At 41.0% G+C, this 25884-nt stretch overlaps 1 protein-coding gene across 1 annotated transcript in view; it reads right to left on the bottom strand.

Annotated features, from left to right (window-relative positions):
• Positions 1–25884, bottom strand: part of Ripor2 (RHO family interacting cell polarization regulator 2) — a 98540-nt gene that overhangs the window by 36230 nt on the left and 36426 nt on the right. Inside the window, exons 2-7 of the mRNA XM_090356290.1 lie at positions 11235–11361; positions 9574–9729; positions 7558–7636; positions 6205–6228; positions 4432–4485; positions 1195–1344 (exon numbers count right to left, since the gene is read on the bottom strand). Coding sequence (XP_090212416.1) covers positions 1195–1344; positions 4432–4485; positions 6205–6228; positions 7558–7636; positions 9574–9729; positions 11235–11361 — 590 coding nt within the window. The remainder of the gene's footprint in view (positions 1–1194; positions 1345–4431; positions 4486–6204; positions 6229–7557; positions 7637–9573; positions 9730–11234; positions 11362–25884) is intronic.

Raw genomic sequence — 25884 nt, 5'->3', positions numbered from 1 at the left:
TGATTATGCCATGATTGGCAAGACAAACAAGTAACCTGAAAACTGAGAAAGCAATATTGCATTGAGTAGGGAAAACTTGAAAATGGATAAGTCATCTGGTTTTCTTAGCTATACAGGGCTATGTGTGTGTCTGCGGGGGTGGGCGGCGATGTTGCTTACATTATATAGGCTACTCTGAAGAGATCTATACTTTATGTTAAAGAGCCCAAGTTAGCCACTGTATAAGGCAGACCTATTCCATAGCATATTATATAATACATGCAATTTTTACTTATCAACTGAAAAATGAACAAAAGACTCATGATGAAATTCTTATGAGGCGAAATATCATGATGTCTGCCATTTTTGGTCAAGTGGCAGGGATTAAAAAACCCTGAGAACGAGACAGAGGAAAAGTGAATGTGGAGAAATGCTACCCACTGGGTGTTCTACATAATCTGTGTATGGTGTTCTATATAATAACATTTATTTATTATTTGTTTATTGCAACCTGGGGGGTTAAACCCAAACTTGGTACTTGCCAGGCACCCCAAAATGATCCTAGGAACTGTTCAACACACCCTCATCAGGCCAATGACTTCCTTCATGACATCTGATCTCTGAATAAAGACTCAAGGGATAGTGAGAAGTGGGGCTTTAATAATTCAGTCTCTTCGTCAAAGGCACGGTTAATAGCTGACCCCAGGATGAGTGAAGATCTGTCAGATGCTTGGGCCCTAGAGACCATCAAACCCAGCAAAGCACACTTCTGTTCCTGGTTCTTTATCTCATCTCCTTTAAAGTTAAAAAAAAATAGCTCACATACTCACAAATACATAATGATAGGCAGGATAGTTACCGATCCCCAATGCTGACATTAGAACAGCAATCTGACCCACAGGGTCTGCTCAATCTCCAGAAATAAAGCTACATTAGACTATAGATTATTTGAAAGTGCAGTTAAATGTCAAACCTCAAAGAATTGTGCCTTGTTTTATTTAAACAGTTCCACTGATAGTCTTGCTTGCTTCATTATTATTGCTATTATTATTATAGACTAACAATAAAGCCTATCTCTCTAGAGAGTGAAATGAGGTTGCAGGTTGCTGTTTGCCTTGTTCTTGGCAGTTATTGAGGTGGTAACTGGGGTGGTAACTGTGGGGGTGGGGGTGGGGGAGTGTGTCACATCTAAGCAAATCAGCAGGTTGTACCTACCTCCGTGTATTCTTTGTAACTCCGATTGATCTCTGACAGACTCTCTCGGGCAGCCTTGCTGGCAGGGGATGTGGCGAAGGCTTGCTTCATTTTGCTGGCGCCATCTTGGAGGCGTCGTTGGATACAATAAGCTTCATAGAGTTCATCTACCTGCCAGAAATCAAAACAGGCAACACAGAGATGTCAATATTTGTCATGCCTGGAGAAAGTCGCACAGACATCGGTCTCTCTGCTAAAGGCACTTTATTTTTCCTGTCCTCCGCAAGGAGAATCTTATAGAAGCATTATTTTACAGATGGATCATTGCTATTTTCACCACTGTCATCTATTTTCTGCTACAAAAACACAAATTGGTTTTTTTTTTCTTTTTTTGCCAGTGGGGCTTGAACTCATGGCCTGTGCACTGTCCTTGGGCTTTCTCAAAGCTAGAGCTCTACCACTTGAGCCACAGCACCACTTCCAGCTTTTTCTATGTATGTGGTACTGAGGGATTGAACCTGGGTCTTTGTGCATGCTAGGCAAGCACTCTACCACTAGGCCAAACTCCTGGTCTCGAAACCACATTTTTTCTGATTCCATTTCCAAAATGAAAATGAATCTCTCTTTTTTTTTTTTCCCCTTGCGGGGGGAGGTATTGTTAAAGTTGTTTAAAAATGACTTGGGTCAATTTGTTCATTCACAGTGGACTAAAAAAGTAAGACAAGAATGATGAGTCTTCTATACGAACACTGGAATAGGTTATAGTTTTATAGTCAGGTATAAATTTTGTAGTATTTAAGGCTAACATCACTTTATTTTTAAAAGGTATTATCCCAAGATGATATTTACACATCTAGATTTTTTTTTTTAAGAACTTGGGGCTATGTATTGAAAACAAGGTCAATTTTTTTGGTGTTCTTGGAGATAGAACTCAGGGCCTTTCCACTCAAGTCTTACCTCCTCCCCAGTCCTATTACTTTCAGATAGGGTCTCACACATTAGCTCTGGCTAGCCTTGGACAGTGATCCTACCACTCACTCCTCAGTAGCTAGGATTACATGCCTGTCAATTCTTAAAATTATATACCATAATTTAAAAAATACACTGAAAAAAGAAACTTTATTTTGGCTACCTCCCTGAATTTATGTTTCTATATAATCATACACTGTTTAAAAATGACTATTCGTCATATTCATTACATAAATCTGATAATTATGTAATTCTTCTAAGGCAGCGATTCTCAATCTAAGTTGATATTTGACCCCAGTGGTCTATCAGCATAAAGTGAGTAAAAGCCAGGTTCTGGTTAAGTATCTTTTAGTGCTGAAGGCAGCACTCACAACAAAGAATTCCCTTAATGTAGCAAGAGGGAAAAGCTTGCCCTAAATTTATTCCCTCTGATGTTTATCTCTATAGAACTATGTTGTCTTCAGTTATGCATGCACTAAACCAAGAGCCATTAGCTACAGGAATTTCGGTAGATAAAAAAGGACCATATGATCCAGTCGTTGGCAGAAGCAAATGAAACCTATTTTTCTGGAAAGGCAGGTTCCTAACCAGAACTATCTGAATTTTTATTTTAGTATTAACTTTGTTTTTTCAGAAGATGCTTCCACTAGATCCAGAAAAAGGCAAGATATGTAGGTAGGCTGCCATTGTGTTTGGCCCTATGAGGTGAAGAGCTGAAGATCCTAGATTTGAGACTAGATTCCCCTTTGGGCACTTCAAGCAAACTTTTAGTCACCCATGAAGGAGTATTCCTGCTACTACTTGGCATATAAATGTCACAATTGCATCTTCAATAAATAGGTCAGTGGTGTTTAGAATGTGAAAGGTTAAGAGACCAAAAATTATTCATTGGTTCAAGAGAATAATTCTTTATTGCTATTTAGGTCAGCAGTTACTCAGTTTTTTGAGGCAATGCCTAAATTCTGAAAGAAAAAAAAAAAGATCTTTACTCTTCCTGGTCAATAGATTTTTCCCCAATTAAGAGGGAAGGATAAGACTGAAATGCAGGCAAATCTGTCAATAAGATCTACAGTTAAAACTGAGCTAAAACGCATCAGGTGAGCTTGTCAAAATGCTGAAGTTCAGCCCCTGTGCTGAGTTGTTGAGTTGGTGGGTTAGGGCTGGGCTAGGAATCTAAAATTTTAGATGAAATTGCAGATTGTTCTGATGAAACCTAACACTTGGTATTCATACCTCTTCCACTATGGGTCAGATAATACTGCAATACTTTCTTACAGGTGAGGTCTCCCCACTTACCCCCACCTTCCAGTTATAAGACTTGAACTTGGGGCCTGGGCACTATCCCTGAGCTCTTTTGTTCAAGGCTAGCGTCCTACCACTTGGAGCCACAGTGTCACTTTGAGTTTTGGTGGTGATTTGGAGATGAGAGTCTCATAGACCCCCGGGCTGGCTCTGGACCATGATTCTCAAATTTCAGTTTGGCAGAGACAAGATCAATTTCAGGTTTATCTCAGTAATAAATACCTTTCATAGTAGGAATACATAAAAGTACTTACATATATAAACACATATATGTATATATACATATACATATATAGTATCTACATATACATAGATGTATATATGTGCGTGTGCATGTATATATTAGGCAAGATCTACTAAAGCTTTCAATCCTCTTACTTTGAAGAGAGGTACATGGGTATGGATAGAAAGGGCATTGCTAATGGTTTTCCCAAAGGGAAAACGTCTCTGCCTGATCATTCCCAATTGTGCCCAGGACCAAGGGTGGATAGTACTATGGATCTCAGACAAATTGGACCAGCAGCAAAACATTTATGGAATTCAGGGCAGGCTATCTGGAACATCATTTTCATATAAGGAAGAGTGCAAGGAATCATGAACCCAAGAAAGAGCTAGGGAAGGCACATGGACAACCATCTTTAAGTAAGTAAAAGGTCTTCATCGAGAAGTTTCTGAGACAGAGAGGGTAAAGTTAGTCAAGGAGGAAGCTTCATTGTAAATCACATTGCACTGAGAATGCAAGCCCTCTATGAAGCATGTCCACTTAGGAAATGACTGTAGAACTGAAGAACGTCCCAGACTGGGCTAGCTTACTGGGTTTTATATTCTTATTTTCCCTCCATCCATGCTGCCTATTGAAGGCCATAATTGCTAATCAACTTAGCAGTTGATTCTCAATAGACTACATGCTACACTCTGGCCAAAGGTATATTGATTCATTACTGAGGGCTAAAAAACACAGGCAAAGACATTAGGAATTTCAATTACCTTACTAATGTGAAACTCCAGGCGTCTCATGTATCGCTCAATTGTTTTTATTTGCTGGAATTAAAAGAAGACAGTTGAGAAAAGTACAGACATTCATAGCTCAATTGACTCAGATTGGTGAGAATATTTTTTATTATCTCATAAGCAGAAGTAACAGGAGGTGCTCAATATTTTCTCCTTTCTAACTATGTTTGTTGCTATTTCAGAGGTGATCCAATATCAATTTGGAAACTAATTTTCAAAATATCTACTGAAAGATGAAGTTAATTATAATAATCCTGTTATTTACCTGTAAGGGAGTCCAATCTAGTGGACTGAACTGATTTCCAACAGGGCAGTATTGATTCTTCACAATAATATATATACATTCCTATCTTTTTATTATACTAGAGTTTGAGCCTTCCCACCTGCTCAGTTTGTTCCACTATGCTAGCACTGTACTACTGGAGTCATGCCTCTAGCCTAGCTTTTTGTTGATTAATTTTGAGGCGGAGTATAGTGAATTTTCATGCTGGGCTGCCTTCAAACTATGATCTCTGCCTCATGAGCAGTTAGGATTAGAGGCATAAGCTGCCCACACCCAGTTTTATTATAACCTTTTATTTGCTCTAAATGGGCCTTTTTTCACACTTTAGTGTCTCTGGAATTGGGTGCATTTTGTAATTGCTACTGGCCAAGTAGCAGACAGTTGCCCATGCATGCTCACAGAATCATAGTTGCAGATATTCCATCTCTGAGTTATAAATATTATTGTTAGGGCATGCATTCAATTAAATTGCCCTTTAAAATACCTTCAAAGAGAATATACTATGATTCAGCATTGAAATCAAGTTATTGTGTACACAGCGAGGTGTGGCAGGAGAGCAACCCTAATATACAACTAAAAAGGAAGAAAGAAGAAAATGTCTGAATCAGTCTACAAAAACTTTTGTTGGGGAAAAAACATGAGAAGGGGTATCAATATGTGAGAAGTAATGTATCTACTACCTGACAAATGTCACTGTAATGCCTCTATTCATTCTCCTGACAATAAAAATAAATTCAAAAAATGTTGTTGGAAAGAATATATAAATTTTACATGAAAAGAGAAGTTTAACTGAAATATTTATGCTTTTAATGGCACATATATAAATGTATTCCCATCAAAGTCATCTTAGATATGATTAAAAATGTATACATAGTTAATATTTACAGATAGCCCAAATAAAGGGCTCTAAACATTTGGGAAGTTTTCAAACCTGTAGAAATACTGAGAAACACTAACCTAGAAGCGTTTTTCTGGACTTGAATTTAAATACTTCTTTGAATATACATATCACTGCACATATTCATCATCCTTATTAGACAAAAGCGCGAATTGTTTTTCTGAGATTAGAAAAACATCTAGGTTGTGGGTGTGTGTGTGTGTGCACACACGTGCACGGGGGGGGGGGGGCTTGAATGCAAGGCATTTGCTCTTAAGATTTTTCTGCTCAAGGCTGACACTACCACTTGAGCTATACAGCTCCACTTCTGGCTTTTTGATAATTAACTGAAGATAATAATAATAATAATAATAATAATAATAATAACTCCCATACTTTTCTGCCCTGGCTGGCTTTGAACCTTGATCCTGGGATCTCAGCCTCCTGAGTAGCTAAGATGACAGGCAAGAGCTAGCAGTGCCTACCTTCTCTTGAGATTTGACTGTCCCAAAGAGGATCTCTTATTGATATCTACACAAAAATGCAGCTTCATCTTTCAACAACATCTCAACACAGTATGAATACTTACCTTATCTAGGTCATACAGCACACCCTAAAATCAAAGAGAAGTACATTCATTAAAACATGTCTTCCTCAAAAATGCTGCCAATATTAATACACTTGAATCTGCCTTCTATACTTGAATGAAATAATGATCTACTCCACAAAGTTCAAATGGATTTAAACAGTTTTTCAAAAGAATAAAAACCAAATACCAGTAAGAGTACCGTGTTTTATTTGTTTTGTGCGTGCGCGCGCGTGTGTGCGTGCGTGCGTGTGTGCGTGCGTGTGTGTGTGTGTGTGTGTGTGTTTGTAGACTGACTCCTGGACATGTTAAGGTAAAATGGTACTATGACATGAACAAAACCAAATAAAACAGGATAGACATTCAAATACCTCTACAACCAGGTAAGTCCTCACAAACTCATTAAACTAGAGGAAATCCACTATGAATCATATAATGAACTGGACCAATGGCTCCTGTAACTCTGCATCTTAGCTACCTCTTTGAGTTTCTTTATCTTGCCAGACATCACTGGCCTTTCTTCTTTAAACATAATAAAGTAAAAAGCTTTGAATTGTGAATGTTCAAGTAGTGTGCTAGGGAAAGTCTAACTTTCCCTGGTAGATTATTTGGGAGAAAGACTTAGGAGTGTTTGGGGCTTTTTTTTTCCCCCCAGAAAGGGTTTATTTATTTACTATTTTTGGTCAGTCCTAGGGCTTGAACTCAGGGCCTGGGCAATGTCTCTGAGCTTTCTTTGCTCATGGCTAACATTCTACCACTTGAGCCACAGCTCCATTTCTGGCTTTTTGGGTTTTTTGATAGTTAATTGGAGATAAGGGCCCTGACTGGCTTCAAACTGTAACCCTCAGATCTCAGCCTCCTGAGTAGTTAGGATTTCAAGTATAAGTCACTGTTGCCTGGCTTCAGAAAGTATCTTTTCCTGATTAGAAAGTTTATCTTCATAAACATGTTTAGGAAACACTGAGAAGTAAGGCCGGGCACTAGTGGCTCACGTCTGTAATTCTAGCTACTCAGGAGGCTGAGAGCTGAGGACTGCAGTTCAAAGCCAGCCCAGTACGAAAAGTCCCAGAGACTCTTATCTCCAATTAACCATCAAAAAAACTGGAAGTGGTACTGTGGCTCAAGGGGTAGGGTGGTAGCCTTGAGCTGAAGAGCTTAGGGACCAACAACAACAAAAAAAGAAAATACCAAGAAGTATTAGGAATAAAACATTAAGATAATCTTCCTTCTAAAATACACACCAGGATGCAGACAGTACTTTGCCCCTGGGTCTGTTTTTCATCCCCGTCCAAAAAAAAAAGATCCTAAGCCAAAACACCCACAGGGTTGAAATCCTAATGGCTAGGTGGAACTTACCAGGCGGGAATTCCTTTTCATATCCTTTAGCTGAGCTGTCAACTTCTCCAACTCCATCTGGTGAACCTCTAAGTACTCACTGCCAAGGGAAACCAAAACATTATCAGGAATTCTCATTTGTGGTCAAGAGGAACCTAGTTCCCGGTTGCCTTGTACTTTCTTTTTCTTTTTTTTTTTTTTTTTTTAATTTTGTCTGCCATGGGGCTAGAACTCTGGGCCAAAGTGTTGTCCTGAGCTCTTCATCTCTAGGCTACTGCCCTACCCCTTGAGCCACAGCCCCACATCCTGTTTTCTAGTGATTAATTGGAGATAAGAGTCTCAAATTCTTTAGTGCCTGGACTGGCTTTGAACTGCAATGCTCAGATCTCAGCCTGGAATCCTAGGATTACAAGAGTGAGCCACTACGCCCTTTTACTTTCTGATGAGAGGTTAAGCACTTGAACTTGCTTGGTGATTAGAGAGGAGGAAGCTTTGTACTTTCCTAGTCTTTCAACATTTTGAAAGCTCTCCAGATACTGCCAGCTTGTCAAAAAGGAGACACCTCCCACACCCCAAAATGAAAAACTATGGGGATGGGGAAGGAAGAAGCAAGACCCACTTGGGTCAACCTGGAGTCTAGACTCAAAGAATTCTAGGGGCACGGGAGTTTGGTCAAGTGGTAGAGTACTTGCTGAGCATGCACCAAGACCTGGGTTCGATTCCTCAGTACCACATATATAGAAAAGCTATAATTGGTCCTGTGGCTCAAGTGGTAGAGCACTAACTTTGAGGAAAGCCCAAGGCCCTGAGTTCAGTCCCCAGGACTGGGGGGGAAAAAAAAAAGCCGGGTGTGGTGGCTCACACCTGTCATCCTAGCTACTCAGGAGGCTGAGATCTGAGGATCGAGGATCAAGGCTCAAAACCAGCCTGGTTTCAAAAGGACCTGAGGCTCTTATCTCCAATTAACTTCCAGGAAAAAAAACAAAAAACAAAAAAACGGGAAGTGGGGCTTGGTTCAAGGGTAGGTAGCTGAAGAGCTCAGGGACAGCACCCAAGCTGAGTTCAAGCCCTATGACCCACCAAAAAAAGAAAAAGAAAAAAAAAAAAAGAATTCTATCTAGTTCAATAACACACTAACTATAGATGGCTCCATATCTCACTAACCACTAGGAAAATTATTCTGGGGAATGAATCTTATAAACTATGTATTATATATAGTCATCTAATTAGCTCAAGGAGTATATTTTTAAATGAACTTCAATACTCCACAAACACATTAGTGCTGCAAATTTTCTTCATTGTTCTGATCTTCAATATATATGATTTTGTAATCCCAATATATCTCAAAAGTTTGGGGAACATTTAAGGTTTCCAAGGTTACAGTAGAATACAATTCCTTCTATACACCAAGAGCACACTGTTCAAGGGCTGTCATGGCCTCTGAAATCACCGGGTCTGCCAAAAAACAACTGCAGACAGGATTCAAAATGTACAATGTCTGGTAGCTTTTCTCATAGCAACATAAATGTTCATGGCATGGGGACCATGACATGAAAAAGGGTATCAATGTATGTGAAGTAATGCACCTTCTATCTGGGGAATATAATGTAACCCTTCTATTAATAACAATAAAAAATATATGAAAAAAATGTCCATGGCAGCTAATATCACACGCTTCACCAAAGAGAAGCAGTCCCAGCCACCATGTTAGAGATGAATTAATTAAATGTTTGACCCAATATAGCAGGCTAATCTTTAAGTAGCTACTTCTGTATGGCCTAGAAATGATGTTATAAATATCCAAATGGCCCTTGGCACGAAAAAAAAAAAGATTCCTTCTTCTGTAAAACACAAATAGCCTTTCAAGAATGATCTTATTTTAAAAAGAAACGAAACTAGCTTTTCTGTAAAACCCATCTAACCCCCATACACACTCCATCCTCTTGGTCATTTTAGAAAGGAAAAAGATTTCCTTCCTCCCCCCTTCTCCCTCCACAAAACAAGTAATCATCGCATCATTAGGCCCGATGTTCTTACTCAAGTCCATTTTTCAAGGCCCTATAGACTTCTTCTACTCTTTTAGGCTGAGGCTCTTTGGGAGGGTTGTTATTTTTGTGTCCTAAATTGTGCATTTTCTTCAGCTTGGCCTGAGGCTTCTTGAGAGCAGTAGCATTTTCAATGAAGGAGTTACACCTGTGGAAGAAAGAGAGAAAAACGTGAGCCTCAGGCATCTGACTGGAAAAAGATCTGACTGGAGAAATACCTTTCAAATCATCTTAAGCCTACATGAGTATCCTTTGGGGAAGAGAGCACGCCTTCCTATAGGCTCAAATCTGAGCCATCAGTACTTAGTTTCTGGTATTAGTTTTGGTGACTGTTGAATGCTGAAAGCTTTGCTAAGCCGGAACAAGACCTGGCTTCAGGTCCTGTGCATCCTGAGAATACACTGAGTGCTTCCCCCAAACCTCAGACAGGCAGAGGGTTACTCATTGACTAAATAAATATACTTCTAGTGACATAGCAGATACAAATACCTATTAAATTTTTTTTGCCAGTCCTGGGGCTTGAACTCAGGGCCTGAGCACTGTTCTTGGGCTTTCTCAAGGCCAGCTATCAACCATAGATAGCACCATTGAGCCATAGCACCATTTTCAGCTATTTCTGTATATGTGGTACCAGGGAATCAAACCCAGAGTTTTCATACATGCTGGGCAAGCACTCTACCACTAGGCCACACTCCCAGCCCCAATCCTATTAAATTTAACTAGGATGTGAGTGACATCTTTTATGATAAAGTGCCATAAGCATGACAAATAACTAATTCTATATGGTACTGGAAAACAAAACAAAACAAAAAACAAAACCAATAGCTTTCCTGACAGCTTTCTTGAAAGTTATAGTGTATATAATGTTGTTTAGGTACAAGAGAAAAATTCAACATCTACTAATGATACGAACGCTAGTAAAAGAGACATTAGATTATTTGAACACAAATATCCATCCGATTCTGAGACTTGGAGGCTAGACAGGCCTTCAGCAGGGAAGTGGGGATGTCAGAGATTGGCAGTGCCCGTCATGGCCCTCTACCTTCAAGACTGGTTATCACTTATGCTTTTTGCCATCTCTGGGTACAGCAGATGGCATTGCACATGCCAAAGCACTCCAGGTCCCTCAGAGCAAGATCTTGGAAGCATCAGAAAAACTGATGCAGATCATTCCAGTCACAAGCTACTTATTTGCTTCCTCTGTGGGTTTCCTTGATGAAGAGGGAGAAGATGCCAGAGCAGCCCTGTCTGAACAACATCAGGCCCCCGTGAGGTCCATCAGTGGGCAAAGTCTTTAGCTACTGAATTCACTTCATGCCAAACCCAGTGTCTTGAAACTGAAAAGTAATGGAAAATATACTTCCAAAAGAGGAAAGGGGGTGGGGGAGATGTACACATCAATTGCTAGTTTACCCTAAATTCTCCGGCAGGCATCTTTGCAAGAGGAATTCGGAATAATAGAAAAGAGGTGGCAGCACTTCGCACACGCGTGCGTGTGTGTGGGGGAGGGGGTAAATTCATTTCTCTGTGACTCAGATGTGTGTGCATGCTCAGACATGCCTTGGCTACACTACCAAGCTTAGACTGACCCTCTAGAGCAGAGCAGAGCCCCCCTCCCCAAGCTGCAACCCAAGAAGGACGCACAGCCCTTACCTGGATCTCCGCTCCTGCAGACCACTGAAACCTGCGAAGGACTGGCTTCGAATGATCCCATTGGGCCCGCCGGGGGAGAAGGACTGGGGTCCTACTAACATGATTTCTGGCAGTCTGCTTGGCAGTCCTGTAAGAGAGGAGGAGACCAATGACAATGTACAGGCAGGTTCAGACAGAAAATGCACTGAGCATGTCCACATGTCCCAGGTGTGACACAAAGTACAGTGACTCATAGGGTCCTTCACGACAGTCATGAGATTCTTTTGAGATTCTTGCCTGTAGCCTGTTGGGTTTTTTTTTTTTTTTCTTTTTGCTGTAGCTGTTTTGGATTTTTTTTTTTTTTAAGACAAAGGGTTAGAAAGATTCAGACCTATTTAAAAGGAAAGATGAATGGCAAAAAAAAAATGGTCAATTATTTCAGATTTTCTTTAGAATTTTTTTTTTGCACAAAGCTGAAACTTTTTTCAACTTTTATGCCTAACAACAGCCACAACAACAAAAGCATACAAACAAGCCACTGTCACCATGAAATTCAAAAGACAGTAAGATGTACAGGTAGAAATCTATACTTGAGAGTCATGAGACCAGAAGCACAAGGACTCTCCAGGGATGCGCTTACTTCAGCTTTTTCTCACTTTCTGGCTAGAAGTGTATCTTGAAAGATAAGATTGTGTCACTATTGAGGTATTGCAAAGAAAGGCTAGTGTTTACAAAAGAAGTGATAATCTAGGTTAGATAAGAAGGCCAGGGAGGGAAGAAAAGGTGGCAAGGGAAGGCTCACAATCCTTACCTCACTGGCAGGCTTGGCTTTTGTGAGCACTCAAAGCAACAGACCAAGATGCAGTCTCAAAAACACCACTTGGCTGGACAGAAGCCCAAAGTTAACTTCCTGCCAAGGAACTGCCCTAAAACTTTTGGTAATCCTACTCTGGCTAGATTAGGCAGAAACAGAGCAGCTATCATTGTCTCAGTAGAAGAGTTTAGGACTGAGCTTGCAGGGGGAAAAGTGAATCTCCACACTGAAGCCTTCCAAAGTGGGCAGACACCCAACTGGTGTGTTTTGAGACTCATCTATAGTTGCCCTTTGAAAAACCAATGGGAAGCCAGTGCATGACTGTAGTCCTAACACTCTAGAGGTGGGGATAGAAGAATCTGAGGTGAATAAAGGTCAGCTGAGGGCAAAAATGTCTATCTGAACAATAACTAAAGCAGAAAAGGGGTGGGTTGAGGTGAAAGGATCACTGGTTCAATCCCAACTACTTGTCAAAAATTGAACAAAATTTTAAAAACAACCAGGCCTCAAGTGCCTCACACCTACGATCCTAGCTTCTCAGGAGGCTGAGATCTGAGTATCCTGATTCAAAGTAAGCCCAGGCAGAAAAATTCCTGAGACTCTTATTTCCATTTACCTAGCTAAAAGTCAGAAGTGGAGCTGTGGCTCAAGGGGTAGAGCATTATCTTTGAGCAAAAAAACAAAAGGAGAGCACAAGGTCTTGAGTTTAAGTCTCAGTTCCAACACAAAAAATGAACCCACCCCACAAACCAAGACCTAATGAGAAAGAAAAAAAATAAAATGCAAAAATACAACAATGTCCATTCCACTATGACACTGCTGAGTTTATGAATCCCCTGCTGAAGAACTGACCCCCCTTTTCTAGGTGCATACAGATACCAGGCAGGTCTTAAGTGCAGACTGCCTGACTCCAGCAGGGCAATATATCTTAAGTCTGGCTGTAAACATTCCATTGTGGGCCCCACAGAGAAGCCTCACCTCCCTTAACCTAGTGGCTTTTGTGTTAACCTCTGCCTCCTTGCTCCTGCCCCAAGGCTATATCCCTTGATGCTGCTCTATCTCAATAAACAGTCCTCACCTGTGGAAAATCAAGTCTGGCCTGTTTCCTTCCTTTCTCCTCCATTTTCCTAACACCCCCCCCACTCTCCAGAAAAGTGCAGTCCTGGGATTTATGAGAATCCTGGACAGGGTACACGTGCTGACGCATTTGGGATTTAATGACCAATACCTTTAATTCCTCAGTGAGGTGCCCTCAGGCACCCCCTTTCTGGTTACTATGTTGTCTCCGTCTCACTAAAGCTACCAAGGGCTCATAAAGCATCCTGTGCTATCATTGTATCCCACACAAACTTACAGTAATAAAACAAAATAAAGATAGTGCTGCAGGACCTAGGTTCTTTCTGTGTCCCCAAATTTCTTTTTTTTTTTTTGTAGTGCTAGGCATGCATCCCAGAGCTTTGCACATTCTAGGCTATATCCAAACAAGTATCTAATTTGACTAATTTTATTAATATTGTATCTCATTTTTTACTGTTCAGTATGTCTACTGAATCACGGACATTCTTTGATGAAAAAAAGACTTAAGGGATAGTGAAAATATTAAACTGTATCACTCTCAGATTTGCTACAAATATTTTTAAAGCCATAAAAGACTTTTTCTCTTACCCATTAGATCAACATTTTAAACTATAGCCGGGGGCGGAGGGGGGGGGCTCACGCCTGTAATCCTAGCTACTCAGGAGGCTGAGATCTGAGGATCAAGGTTTAAAGTTTGCCCAGGCACAAAAGGACCAGAGACTCTTATTGCCAACTAACCTCTAGAAAATGGGAAGTGGGGCTTGGCTCAAGGGTACGGAGGTAGCCTAGAGATGAAAGAGTTCAGGAACAGTGCCCAGGCCCAGGGGTAGGGTGGTAGCCTTGAGCTGAAGAGCTCAGGAACAGTGTCCTGACTGAGTTCAAGCCCCATGACCCCCCCCTCCACACACACACAATTAAACTATGTGTGTCTGGCTCCAATCCCTAGGCATTTTGGTGTAATTTATATGGGATACAGTTAGCTGTATAGGGGCTTTACAAAGGTCCCTAAAGTGATTTTTGTGCTCAGTGAAGTTTAGAAGCTACTGCTTTAGGTTTCTTTCACAAATTAATCGGCTAAGAAAAAAACAATAGGAGCCCCCCGCCCCCAAAAGATGCCAAGTTGGTTGAATTTTAAAAGTTCTACTAAAATAAGCTGCTACAATTTATCAAGTCCAACTTTTAAATGTTATTCAGTCTTAATCACACTCTGTGAAGTTATGCCTCTCGTAAAACGAATAAGCAGCCAGAGAATGAAACACGTGGTCCAGGTGGCATCCATCTTCTGTCTTCATCATAGGCTGCAGAACAAATGAATGTTCAAGATTTTCAGATTATAACAGCCTTGGAAAGAGGGAAACCTGCAGAATAATTTCCTTAAATTTCCATGTGGAATAAATAACCACTGAGGACATGACCAGCTGGGGGTGATTTTTCTTTCTTTCTTTCTTTTTTTTAACATTGTTTGGGCTTTGTTATGATCATTATCAGGGGAAAAAAAATCTGCAAGAACTGGGTTTAGGCTGCCATCAAGTTCCCTGAAGGCTGACCTATACTGCCTAAGAGTCATCCAACAAGCCTGTGTGTACCCAGGTTACTGGAGAAATAAAGGAAGTGACTCAGGATAGGGCAGGAAGGATTAGAAAAAGTGTATACAGCAAACACCTGGTTCCCAGGGCCCTGAATTGAGGATTAAGGGTAGGAGACCTTTGTTTCTGTTCTCCCAGCTTTCCCAAGTTGTAACTTCTCTGACAACTCTCTCTCCCTCTCCCTCTCTCCCTCCCTCTCCCCCCCCCCCCCACAGCATTAACTCTTAATGTTCCCCAACTTTAAAATACTCCCTGGGCTTCCTAAGGGAAAGCCCACCATTAGCTTTCTTCCCAGCTTCCAGCGAAACTACCCTGCAAAGCTACAATATACTACAGAGAACCAGGTTTTAAAGAACTTAATGACCCCCCCGCCCTGCGCCCCCCACACCGGGCCAATTAGCATTTTAATCACAGGTCTTCTATCAGCCAATTACTTTAACCTACAGAAAGGATTGGCAGAGTAAATCTCACTGTTTTTGGAGGACACTTTGGCAGGATCTGTTTGAAATATAAAATGTATGTATTCCTTGGTATCTTCTCTAGAGAAATGCCCAGGTACACAAAGAAGAATGAACGGGAGTGTTCACTGTAAACACTGAGTTAATGCCTTACAGCACAACTACAGAGCGGAGCAGGATTTAACAGTTAAAAATGATATAGATTCCTAAGAAAAAATGTAGCACATAAGGCTATGAAAACAGGAATATTGAAAACTATATAGGACAGAATACATTAACAGAAAAGTTTTGAAATGATAGAGATGACCTATAGAGAGGTATACCATTTTAATAGCTTCTACATTATTATAGAGGAAATATGCTCATATATTATTCACAGGTATGATTTTAGAAATTGCAGAGGTTGGAGTTGGATGTAGAGAGGGCTCCCCTATGGTATTATGTGACTGTGGGTAGAAATTTTATTTCTATAATTGCACATATGTTTGTTCATAAATCCTACACAGAAATACTATATCCAAGCAGGACACTGGTGCCTCACACCTCTAATTCCAGGTACTTGGGAGGCTGAGAGCTAAGGATCATGGTTTAAAGCCAGCCTGGGCAGAATAGTCACCAGGATACTCTTTTATCTCCAATTAACTGCCAGTAAACCAGAAGTGGTGGTCTGGCTTAAAGTGGTAAAGCACTAATCTTTAGCAAAAAGAGCTTAGGGATGATGCCTAGGCCCTGAGGTCAAGCCCCACAACCAATGCCTCCCCTCCACCAAAAAGAGGAAAAAATATATCTACAACATAATATATTTAGTGTTATAAATACGGATTGCATTCAGGCAATCTAGACTCCCCTGGAAGTCTTTTTTTTTTTTTTTTTTTTGGTGGATCATGGGCCTTGAACTTGGCCTGGGCACTGTTCCTGAGCTCTTCAGCTCAAGGCTACCACCCTACTCTTGAGCCAAGCCCCATTTCCCGTTTTCTAGAGGTTAACTGGAGATAAGAGTCTCAGGCTCTTTTGTGCTTGGGCTGTCTTTAAATCTTGGTCCTCAGATCTCGCCTCCTGAGTAGCTAGGATTACAGGCGTGAGCCACTACGCCCGGCTTCCCCTTGAAGTCTTAGAGTTTTGAGCTTTGTAATGACTTGCTTATTTCCATTGGCAAAACCTTTAGAGACTACACCACATATATATTGCAAGGATCACTGAAGACCCCATCTAATAAGCAAGGAATTCGGTGTAAAAATAACAAAACACTCTGACCTCTGACATTTAGGACTACTGGGTATTTGGAAAAAAAAAAAAAAAAAAGCTTTACTTCTAAGGTTTGGTTTCCTCTCCTGGTCTTTCTGACCCATCCTACAGAGGAACTAACATTTACTTTCCTGCATTCAGCCTCAGGAAGGTTTGAAGTCTTCAGCCCACAGAGAAGCTGTCTCAGCAAGCTCCTTACTGTTTCCTGCAGGAGGTGCTGTGGCACACTAGGCATTTCCACAACCAATGGCTTCTTTCTGGAAAGAATCCCAAGCACCTTGGTGAAGAGTTAAACACACTTTACTGGTCTGAGCTGAGCCTCTTGGCCAAGTAGCCTGAAAGGCACAGCTGTTTCTCTTCTTGATTCGATGAAAATTAGCAGGCAGGTTTGGGACCAGAGCACTGAGCCTGGGAATGGGAGGAGGATGAATAAGAAGAGAAAGAAAAGGAGGAGAGAGAGGAGGATGGAGGAGGGGGAGAGAGAGGGAGGGGAGAGGGAGGGAGGCTAAAGGAGGCTGAGGTGGAGAAGAAAATCGATGGACGCATGCCTATAATACTAGCTCTATAGGAGGCGGAGATCTGTGAGTCTTTTCTTCAGTTAGCCCCATGGAGCTGTTGCTCAAGTGGTAGAATACGAGCCTTCAGTACAAAAACTAAACAAGAGCTTGAAGCCCTTGACTTCATTCTCTAGTCCAAAAAAATCATTATTAATTTCTAGAAAGAAAGTGATCATTCCGTATGCAAGAGGAAGTGCCAAGAAATGAGACCTTGCAAAGTTAAGGAAACATTCAGAGAGGTGGTCATTTCTCTCCCTAAGAAGCCATAGCCCAGCCAGCAGGCAGGCCCCAATGTGCTTTCTGAGTCATTTCTTAATACCCGACTTAGCTTTCTCCTTTCTCTTTCCCTAACAATGCCATCTTGTTTTTGCTTCCCCACAACTTGGTCAAGGGCAGGAGTGTAATTCAGTTGTCTGCCGGAAGCATGTGGGCCAGATGTAAATAGCCTGCTATGCTAAATGATTATTTGAGATGAATCCTAAAAATAGGTGTGTGCTTATTATATGGTTGCAAGGTGCCTATTACAGAACACTTGACTAATCTTTTTAGAAAAAGAACAGATATATTTAAGTTATTGCCTATTCTCTTATCTGTGGCTGCTTAAGAAAAGGCAGGGTTAATAATATTTGCTTCTTGGTTGGCAATGTTTGGGGAGTAAATTAAAAAAAAAACAACCATGGATGGTATGATACACGGATTGATCAAGCGATATCAACAGATGTAGCAATGAGGCCTCACTCCTCAGTGAGGAGGAGTTGGGATAATTAGCCTGTTCTAATTTGTATCTTAAGCTAGGCCCAAACTCCATCAAGTGCAAATTCTGTTTCTATAAAATAAAGGGAGTGATTGCTTCTCTATTATAATGCCCAAGTGTAGTCAAGTCCCATCTGAGAACAAAACACTATCCAGACTTATAAGATTCCTTGGGTCTTGTTGTTCTTGTTGGTACTGGGATTTGAATTCAGAGCATCATTCTGTCGCTTGGTTTGTTTGCTTCAAGCCTGGCACTCTACCATTTGAGCCCCATCTCTGCTTCCAGCTTTTTTCTTACTGAAGAAGAGTCTCAAGGACTTTTCTGCTTGGGCTGACATCGAACCAAGATCCTCAGATCTCAGCCTCCTGAGATAGCTAGATTATAAGCATAAGCCACCACTGCCTAGCTATTAAACAAGATTGTAAGCAGTATCCATGTCTTTATGCTCTGAGAGGCAAGAGAGCAGTGATTAAGATCTTCCCTAAAGAAGAAAGCAAACAGCTATACACAGAGCAAGGGTGAGCTGAGAAGGTGTGAGCTAAAGAAACTAGAACATCTGTTTGAGGCAGCATGACTTTTTTTTCTTTTCAGTTGGTCATGGGGCTTGAACTCGGGGCCTGGCAGCTGTCCCTGAGCATTTTTGCTCAAGGCTAGTGCTCTACCACTTTGAACCATGGCGCCATTTGTGGTTTTTTTGATGGTTAATTGGAGATAAGAGTTTCATGGACTTTCCTTCCTTAGGCTGGTTTTGAACCGAAATCTTCAGATCTCAGCCTCCTGAGCAGCTAGGATTACAGGCATGAGCCACTGGCCCCTTGATAATGTCTTGTTATTTCAATCAAGGCGTTTTAGTATCATTTGATGGTTTTGGCTCAAATCAATTACTATCATGGGGGAAAAATGGAACTCTTTGAACTCCATAATTCCTTTTACATGAGAAAGAACTTTTATTATTCATTCGTTTTTGATCGGTATGGATTCATGAAAAAGCCAACTGTCTCCTAAAGCATGTTCTGAGCCAGCCAGCCAGAGGGATCTCACTTTTGTGAACTGACATGTTCAGGGACTCAGATGAACTATCATTATTTTCCCAAGTGTTTCATCACTTTAATCGTGCCACAACTGTGGGTGTAAGGTATCTTTGGAAGTTTCTATGGTCAGCATGAGGTCGGGGGGTCAGCATTGGTTCTGGTTGGGTGTGGTGATGGTACAGCAGGAATACATAGTATGAGGCAAACCTGGGCAAAAGTGTTAAGACTACCTAAAAAAAAAAAAAAACAAAATAAAAGCAGAAGGACTGGGGACATGGCTCAAGTAGTACAACACTAACCTAGCAAGTATGAGACATAGTTCAATCCTACTAATGAATGAATTAATGAAGGACGAGAAGGGGCTTAACAAAAATAACGGCTCTGAAACCAGGCTGATCCCAGGGGTCACTCAGTTTACGTGCCCTCTTTAAGTCCTCACTTTTCTGGTCAATAAGGAGAATAATCATTTCCTAAGTAACCCAGGTTTGTGTCACAGCGAAAACAAGTAAATGGTTTAAAGTGGGACAGTGGCTTTTCCCACTAATTAGAACTGGCAATGTGAAGAGATAGCTGACTTTTTAAGCAATCAGATGAAATGCGCTCATTACCATCCATATTTTACAGGTGAAGCAGCATGGAGATGAAATAATTAGACATTGCTGCTCTCTCTTTGTCTTGTATTCCCTTGCAAAGAAATGACAGACAGCAGGGTATGTGGCAGCTATTTTAAGGGTCTGGCTGAGTCATTTGAAGAATATAAAGAAGAAATGTTAATAGCAGGTCTATTCTTTGGGCCGGTAACTGTTTGACACTGTTTCAGCCCTGAGGAAAATGAAACATTCTGCTGCTGCTTCCGGTCTGGTGGATTAAATAAATGCAAGGAGTAGCAGCTGGCTTTACGATAATTAGAAGAGAAATGATTCAGGACATAAAGCTTGCTTAAATCTCTCAAGGGGATGGGCTGATTCTGACTAATGTTGTCATCACTCACTTTAAAATGCAAAGCCCAGAACACGTGTACACCTTCATCTGTGCACAGCAGAGCAAGTTAGAAAGAAGAGTACGTAAGAAAAAAAGCATTTTGCACTTAAATCAAGGCTGAGGTTGTCTGCAGTCAGTAACTTCATTTATTTCTACTCTTATTTTACACCCATATTATTATTTTAAGCCCAAACAAAAACCATGGCTAGCCAAAGGGGAACATCTCTTGGAAATGTGATGGTCTTCAGAGACAACTTGGCTGATCTTGCGGCGCCCATCACAAACCCTCCTGCGGTGATGGTCAGATTCACACACAACACTCTGAGAAGAAAATCACACCTCCTTCATGGGTGGTTTAGCTGGCTTGTACTTTAGCTGGCTCACTTTCCCTCCCTCATTTCCTTCCTTTATCAAGGTTTGCCAGTATCCAGGCTATTTTGCAGTTACACTGGAGGGACAGCCAGGACTATCATGATCCAAGTTTGCTTAGGCAAAAATATGAGGCCCTATTCTAAGTTTAAAAAAAAAAAAGCCAGGCTCACACCTGTAATCCTAGCTACTCAGGAGGCTGAGATCTGAGGATCTTGGTTCAAAGCCAGCCTGGGTACTAAAGAACATGAGACTCTTATTTCCAATTAATTAGTAGAAAACCGGAAGTGGCACTGTAGCTCAAGGGGTAGGGCGGTAGCCTTGAGCTGAAGAGCTCAGAGACAGTGCCCAGGCCCAGAGTTCAAGCCCCACGACCTACGAAAAAAAAATAAATAAAATAAAGTGAAGGGATGGGGTACTATTTGTAGTACAGTGTCAGTGAGTTCAAGTCCCAGTAGCACCTCCCTCCCCCCCCCCGCCAAAAAAAATTTTCAAAGAGATCGCCTATATAATAAAACTTATAGATTTTTTTCATAGATACAGTTGATTTTCCCCTGGACACCTTTGCAAATCAAGTGAACTTGATGGTGGATTGACTGATTGGCACTTTTAGGATGGCAAATATAAGAACTCTGGCTCAGTTACAGTAATGTCACATAATCAGGACCTTCATTTAGCTAGGAGGCTACAGTGAAAACCTTTGCAATGGGAAGGTACAGCCAGATCTTAAAACTAAAGCCGTTCTTTCAAACACCAGTTACGTTCATCACTTTATTCCTGTTGTTATGACAACACTTTAAAAAACAGCACTTCAAATGCTTGGCATGTAGGCATCTTATTATAGAATTGAAAATAATAGATGAGAGAGTATATCTTGCTTTTCCTAGGGCTGGAACAAGAAATTGGGGCTCATCAACACATGTGAGGTTTATGTACCTAAACTCCTTTTTCTGGCTCTGTCCCCTACAGTTCCTTTACTTCCTCTTTTTTTACTCTCAAGAGAAGGCTTACAGGAGAGGGAAGCACCAAGAATGTGTATGGAAAGATGCCTATTATTATTCACAGTCTGTATTCTGTGGCTGTATTTATGAACAATAAATTATTTTTTCTCCGCATTTTTAATATCTTTAGTCATATAAAGGAGGTGCCATTTAACAAAAGCAATTTAAGAATACAATGTACCTGGGGTCATAGACATGCCCTCCACCATTCGCCCCCCCCCCCCCCCGCCATTCCACCTGCCCCTTCCTTTATGTTTTTTTTTTTAATTGTGGTATATAGCATTTAAGTTTTTTTATTTTTTTTATTTTTATTTTTTGCCAGTCCTGGGCTTGAGCTCAGGGCCTGAGCACTGTCCTTGGACTTTCCCAAGGCTAGAGCTCTACCACTTGAGTCTCAGCACCACTTCTGGCTTTTTTGTATGTATGTGGTACCAAGGAATCGAACCCAGGTCTTCGTGCATGCTAGGCAAGCACTTTTATGGCTTTGTCTTTCTACAAAAATCCCTCTATTCGAGCTTTCATAGAGTCCACTAACTTCAGTTAACTGATTTGTAACCCCTGTATACCACCCAATGTATTTACTTATAACTTTATGGGCACATTCTAGCCACAACTAAGGGAAGACATGCAATCTTTGTTTCTCTGAGTCTGACTTATTTTACTTAATATAATTTTTTTCCAAGTCTTTATGTTGTATTTTCTTGACTGTAGCCTACCTACCTCAGGCAGTTGTTTTGCTTTTGCCAATCCTAGGGTTTGAACTGAGGGCCTGGGCATTGTCCTTGGGCTTTCCCAAGGCTAGAGCTCTACCACTTGAGCCACAGCACCATTTCCAGCTCTTTCTATGTATACTGAGGAACTGATCTCAGGTCTTCATGCAGGCTAGGCAAGCACTCTATCACTAGGCCAAATCCCCAGCCCCCTCTCATGCAGTTTTCTTGGTGTCAGTAAAGGATCATGTATTTTGGTTGATTCCAAACTGCTCATTATTAGCTATCAGAAGGATTCATTCTTTTTTTGAGGGGGGGGTCATCAGTTGTAGGACTTGAACTCTGGGCCTGGGCACTGTCCCTGAGCTCTTCAGTTCAAGGCTAGTGCTCTATCACTTGAGCCACAGTGCCACTTCCAGAATAATTCATTTGTATAAATGGAACTTTATAGAATAAAAAGCTTCCCAATACAAAGATATTATGAAAACTAATAATGAACTAAGGGCCACTCTTATTAGTGTGAACCTGTCACAGGAAATATTGCAGTTTGACTTTAAAAAAACTGCTTTACTTTAATATGATTCTCTATTTTAATTTCTTTTAGCAACTTATAAATAGGAGACATTTCTACTAAGGGAGTGAGCCAGGTGACTGTTGGAATTTCCTGCCATTATGAATTAATTAATAGGGGAAAAATTATTTTGTGGTTAATTCTGTCTTAACATAAATTTGATTACTTCACCATAGTCTTTTGAAATCTATGGTGCTTTGTTTGAAATCTTGTAAATTACTGCCAAATAAAAGAGTGCTAACCAAAATATGGAGGAAGAAAGTCGGGTAGTAGTAGCGCATGCCTGTAACCCTAGCTACTCAGGAGACTGAGATCTGATGATTGTGATTCCAAACCAGCCTGGGCAGTAAAGTCTGTGAGGTTCAAATATTAGAGTATCAGCTTTGAGGAAAGAAAGAAAAGAAAGAAAAAGAGAAGGGGGAGGAAGGGAGGGAAGGTGTGAGGGAAAGAAGGAGAGGGAGAGAGGAGAGGGAGAAGGGGGGACAGGGAGGGAGAGGTGGGGGAGAGAGGGAGAGGAGAAAGAGAGGGGGGAGAGAGAGGAGGGAGGAAGGAAGGAAAGGAGGAAGGAAGGAAGGAAGGAAGGAGGGAGGGAAGGAGTAACAGAACTACCCAAGGCAGAGTTATTCTAAAATTCTTAGAATGGCACAATGTATGCCTATGCTGTCACACACCAGTACTTTCAAAGCTGAGTAGCTTCCAGAGGCCTGCACACATGTTCTCTGCATGGCAATTTTAGCAAATTAAGCTACCATAATAGGGAGGGATAGTGGCTTCATTACTGATCCTTCCTGCTGCATATCAAGAGGTGGCTCCACGCATAACATCTGCTGAATGATTCTTGTTTGCCAAAACCAAATAATGATTTATCATCAGAATGCAAAACAATTAGGTAGAGCTCTGTGTAACTGCCCAGATTATCCACTGAGCAGAATTATGTTCCTTTTTATTGTTCATCAGGGGCTTTAAACAATTTCTTACTAACCCCTGTTTTATCTAAGGCATAAGAAGATATAAAACCCTATCACGGCAAATCTAAGCTGATTCATAGCTTTAAATGCAATGTAGCACAAGAAGGAACAAACGTTTTATGAATCCAGCAACCGATTCACCAGCATATGGCAAATTCCCAACAACAAAGACAAAAGAATACATTTGAGGCTTATTTATACACAAGAAGAATGCCATATTTTTTCTATTTTGAGTCTATAATGCCCTGTTATCCCTTTACTATTCCTTCACATGCCCACGTGAGTCCCAAGATCACGCCAAAGCAATCACAGAAGATACCTCATTTCCTGAGTCAGGCCAGAACTGTTTCAACTTAGTTGCTTAGTAGTTTCTCAAGGCTCAAATCTCACTGTATAATGGTTGATCTTTCTGCCCCTTACCCTCCTTTTTTTTTTTTTTTTAATACTGGTTCATTGGAGAGAAAGTAGTTTTCTCTCATTTTCTTGTGTCCTCTACCCATCAGCTTAGGGGAAGTCATAAAGAGCAGGATGAGAGGTGTTGATTCTTTGGACAGCCTGGGAGAAATAAAGCAAGGAGCAGACTCTCTTGTGGACAAATCCTCTCAGGGCCTCAGTGTTCTTACCGATCAAATAATTTAGTCATGGGAACAAGGGTGAAGAAAAAACAAGAGACACAAGACAGACCAAGCAGAAGGAACCTATGGATCTTATTTTGGTCAGGATAATAAAATAACTATGCAGTTGTCTTTGAGACATTTGAGATTTTGTTGGTGTATGTGTGTGTGAGAGAGGGGAGGGACTGGATTCAGGGCCTGGTGTTATCCTTGAGCTTTTTTGCTCAAGGTTAGGGTTCTACCATTTGAGTCACAGCTCCACTTTTAGTTTTTGGGTGGTTAATGGGAGATAGGAGTCTCAGGGATTTTCCTGCCTGGGCTGGAAAGCTCAATCCCCAGATTCCAGCCTCCTGAGTAGCTAGGATGACAGATGTGAGCCACTGGTGTCAGGCCACATAGGACATCTCGAGACAAATTAGATATCAGAGGGTAGAAGACAGTGGTACTAAGTTGGCTGGGCAGGAAATGGCATTTAGAATTACATCCATCCTTCTGAGATGCAGACACGTGTGTAGGAATTAGACACTGAGCGATGGGTTTTAAGACGCTTCAATCCACACAGCCAAAGGGATTGATGAAACAAACATGGACAAATCTTGACAATTTTTGCAGCTAGATGATGGATATTCAGGATTTGTTATCCTAGTCTGACTTTCATGTGTATTATTTACTACCTTAATGCTTACATAAGTAGACAACCCAAAAAGCTTATGGGCAGGCAGTATAAAGCAGACATGTACAGTCCAGAAGCAGTAATTCTCCATCTTTATCCCTATGGGGACATGTCATGACATTGTGACTATAAAAATGGGAGAAGGGTATAAGATGGAGATAACAAATGAAGACACCCCTGTCTTCCTGATTTGGTGCAGATAATAGAGAGGGAAGTCAACTCTGTTTACAAGAAGAAATGGTTTTGACATTTTAGCTTGCTGGGTCTAACCTCCTGTTCAAAGCAAACAAGAAGCTGGTTGTTAGAAGCTGACATCCCATGCCCATGCCATGAATTCAAGCCCCATGACCAAAAAGAAAAATGAAAAGAAAAAAAGTAAGTCATACTGATGTTCAAATTCACTGGCTCAAATGAGATCCAGATTCACCTAACTCTCCACTCAACATCTGTGTAAACAATGAAACCTCAAGCTGGAACCATCTCTCTTGGGTGTGGAGAACAGAGCAATAGAAGAAAGGGAAATTCATTGTCAGGGAGATTCCATTCTTTTTTTTTCTTTTGTGGCAGCACTATGGTTTGTATTCTGGGACTTGTGCTTTCTTGGCTAATGCTCTACTACTTGAGCAATGCCTCCAGCTTTTTGCTAGTTATGGAGTCTCATATTTTTCTGCCCAAGCTGGCCTTGAACTGGGATTCATCAGATCTTAGTCTTCTGACTAGTTTAGGATTCCAGATGTGAACCTGTGACTCCAAGTGGGAACTTCCATTTTTGCCTGTGGGCCTCTAGGAGAACCAAGCAAGAATATTTGGGGTATTTGCCATAGACAAAGGGACACAAAGGGCTTCTAGGACTTGAAGAAATAAATGCATACTTTAAACAGACTAGAAGCAACTAAGCTGGTTCACTCTAGACCTACAACCTTTTTTTTCCCCCAGACAGGGATTTGAACTTAGTATCTGACACTTTGGGTCACTGGTTGTTACTCTACCATATGAGCTATGTCTCCAACCCCTACAAGAATGAAACAGTGAATCCGTTTCCATGTAGAGAAGTTAGATGTTAAAGCTAATTGACTCAGGTCTTCCTCACTGTGCAGTTTCTTAAGAATTCGGTACAGATACTTCTGGGATCAGGCAGATCAGAATCAAGAGGAAGGAATGATTTACCATTTGGTGAGACAGAGATGATCACATCTCAAATATCTGACAGTCGGCTCAGAGAAGCACTTTGTGAGACAGATTTAATATTTCAGGCTTACAGA

The sequence above is a fragment of the Megascapheus bottae genome, chromosome 22 (assembly GCF_031878675.1).
Source record: "Megascapheus bottae isolate mThoBot1 chromosome 22, mThoBot2.hap1, whole genome shotgun sequence".
Lineage (NCBI taxonomy): Eukaryota > Metazoa > Chordata > Mammalia > Rodentia > Geomyidae > Megascapheus > Megascapheus bottae.
Note: the sequence above shows the minus strand (reverse complement) of the source record. Positions and strands in the feature narration are given on the sequence as shown.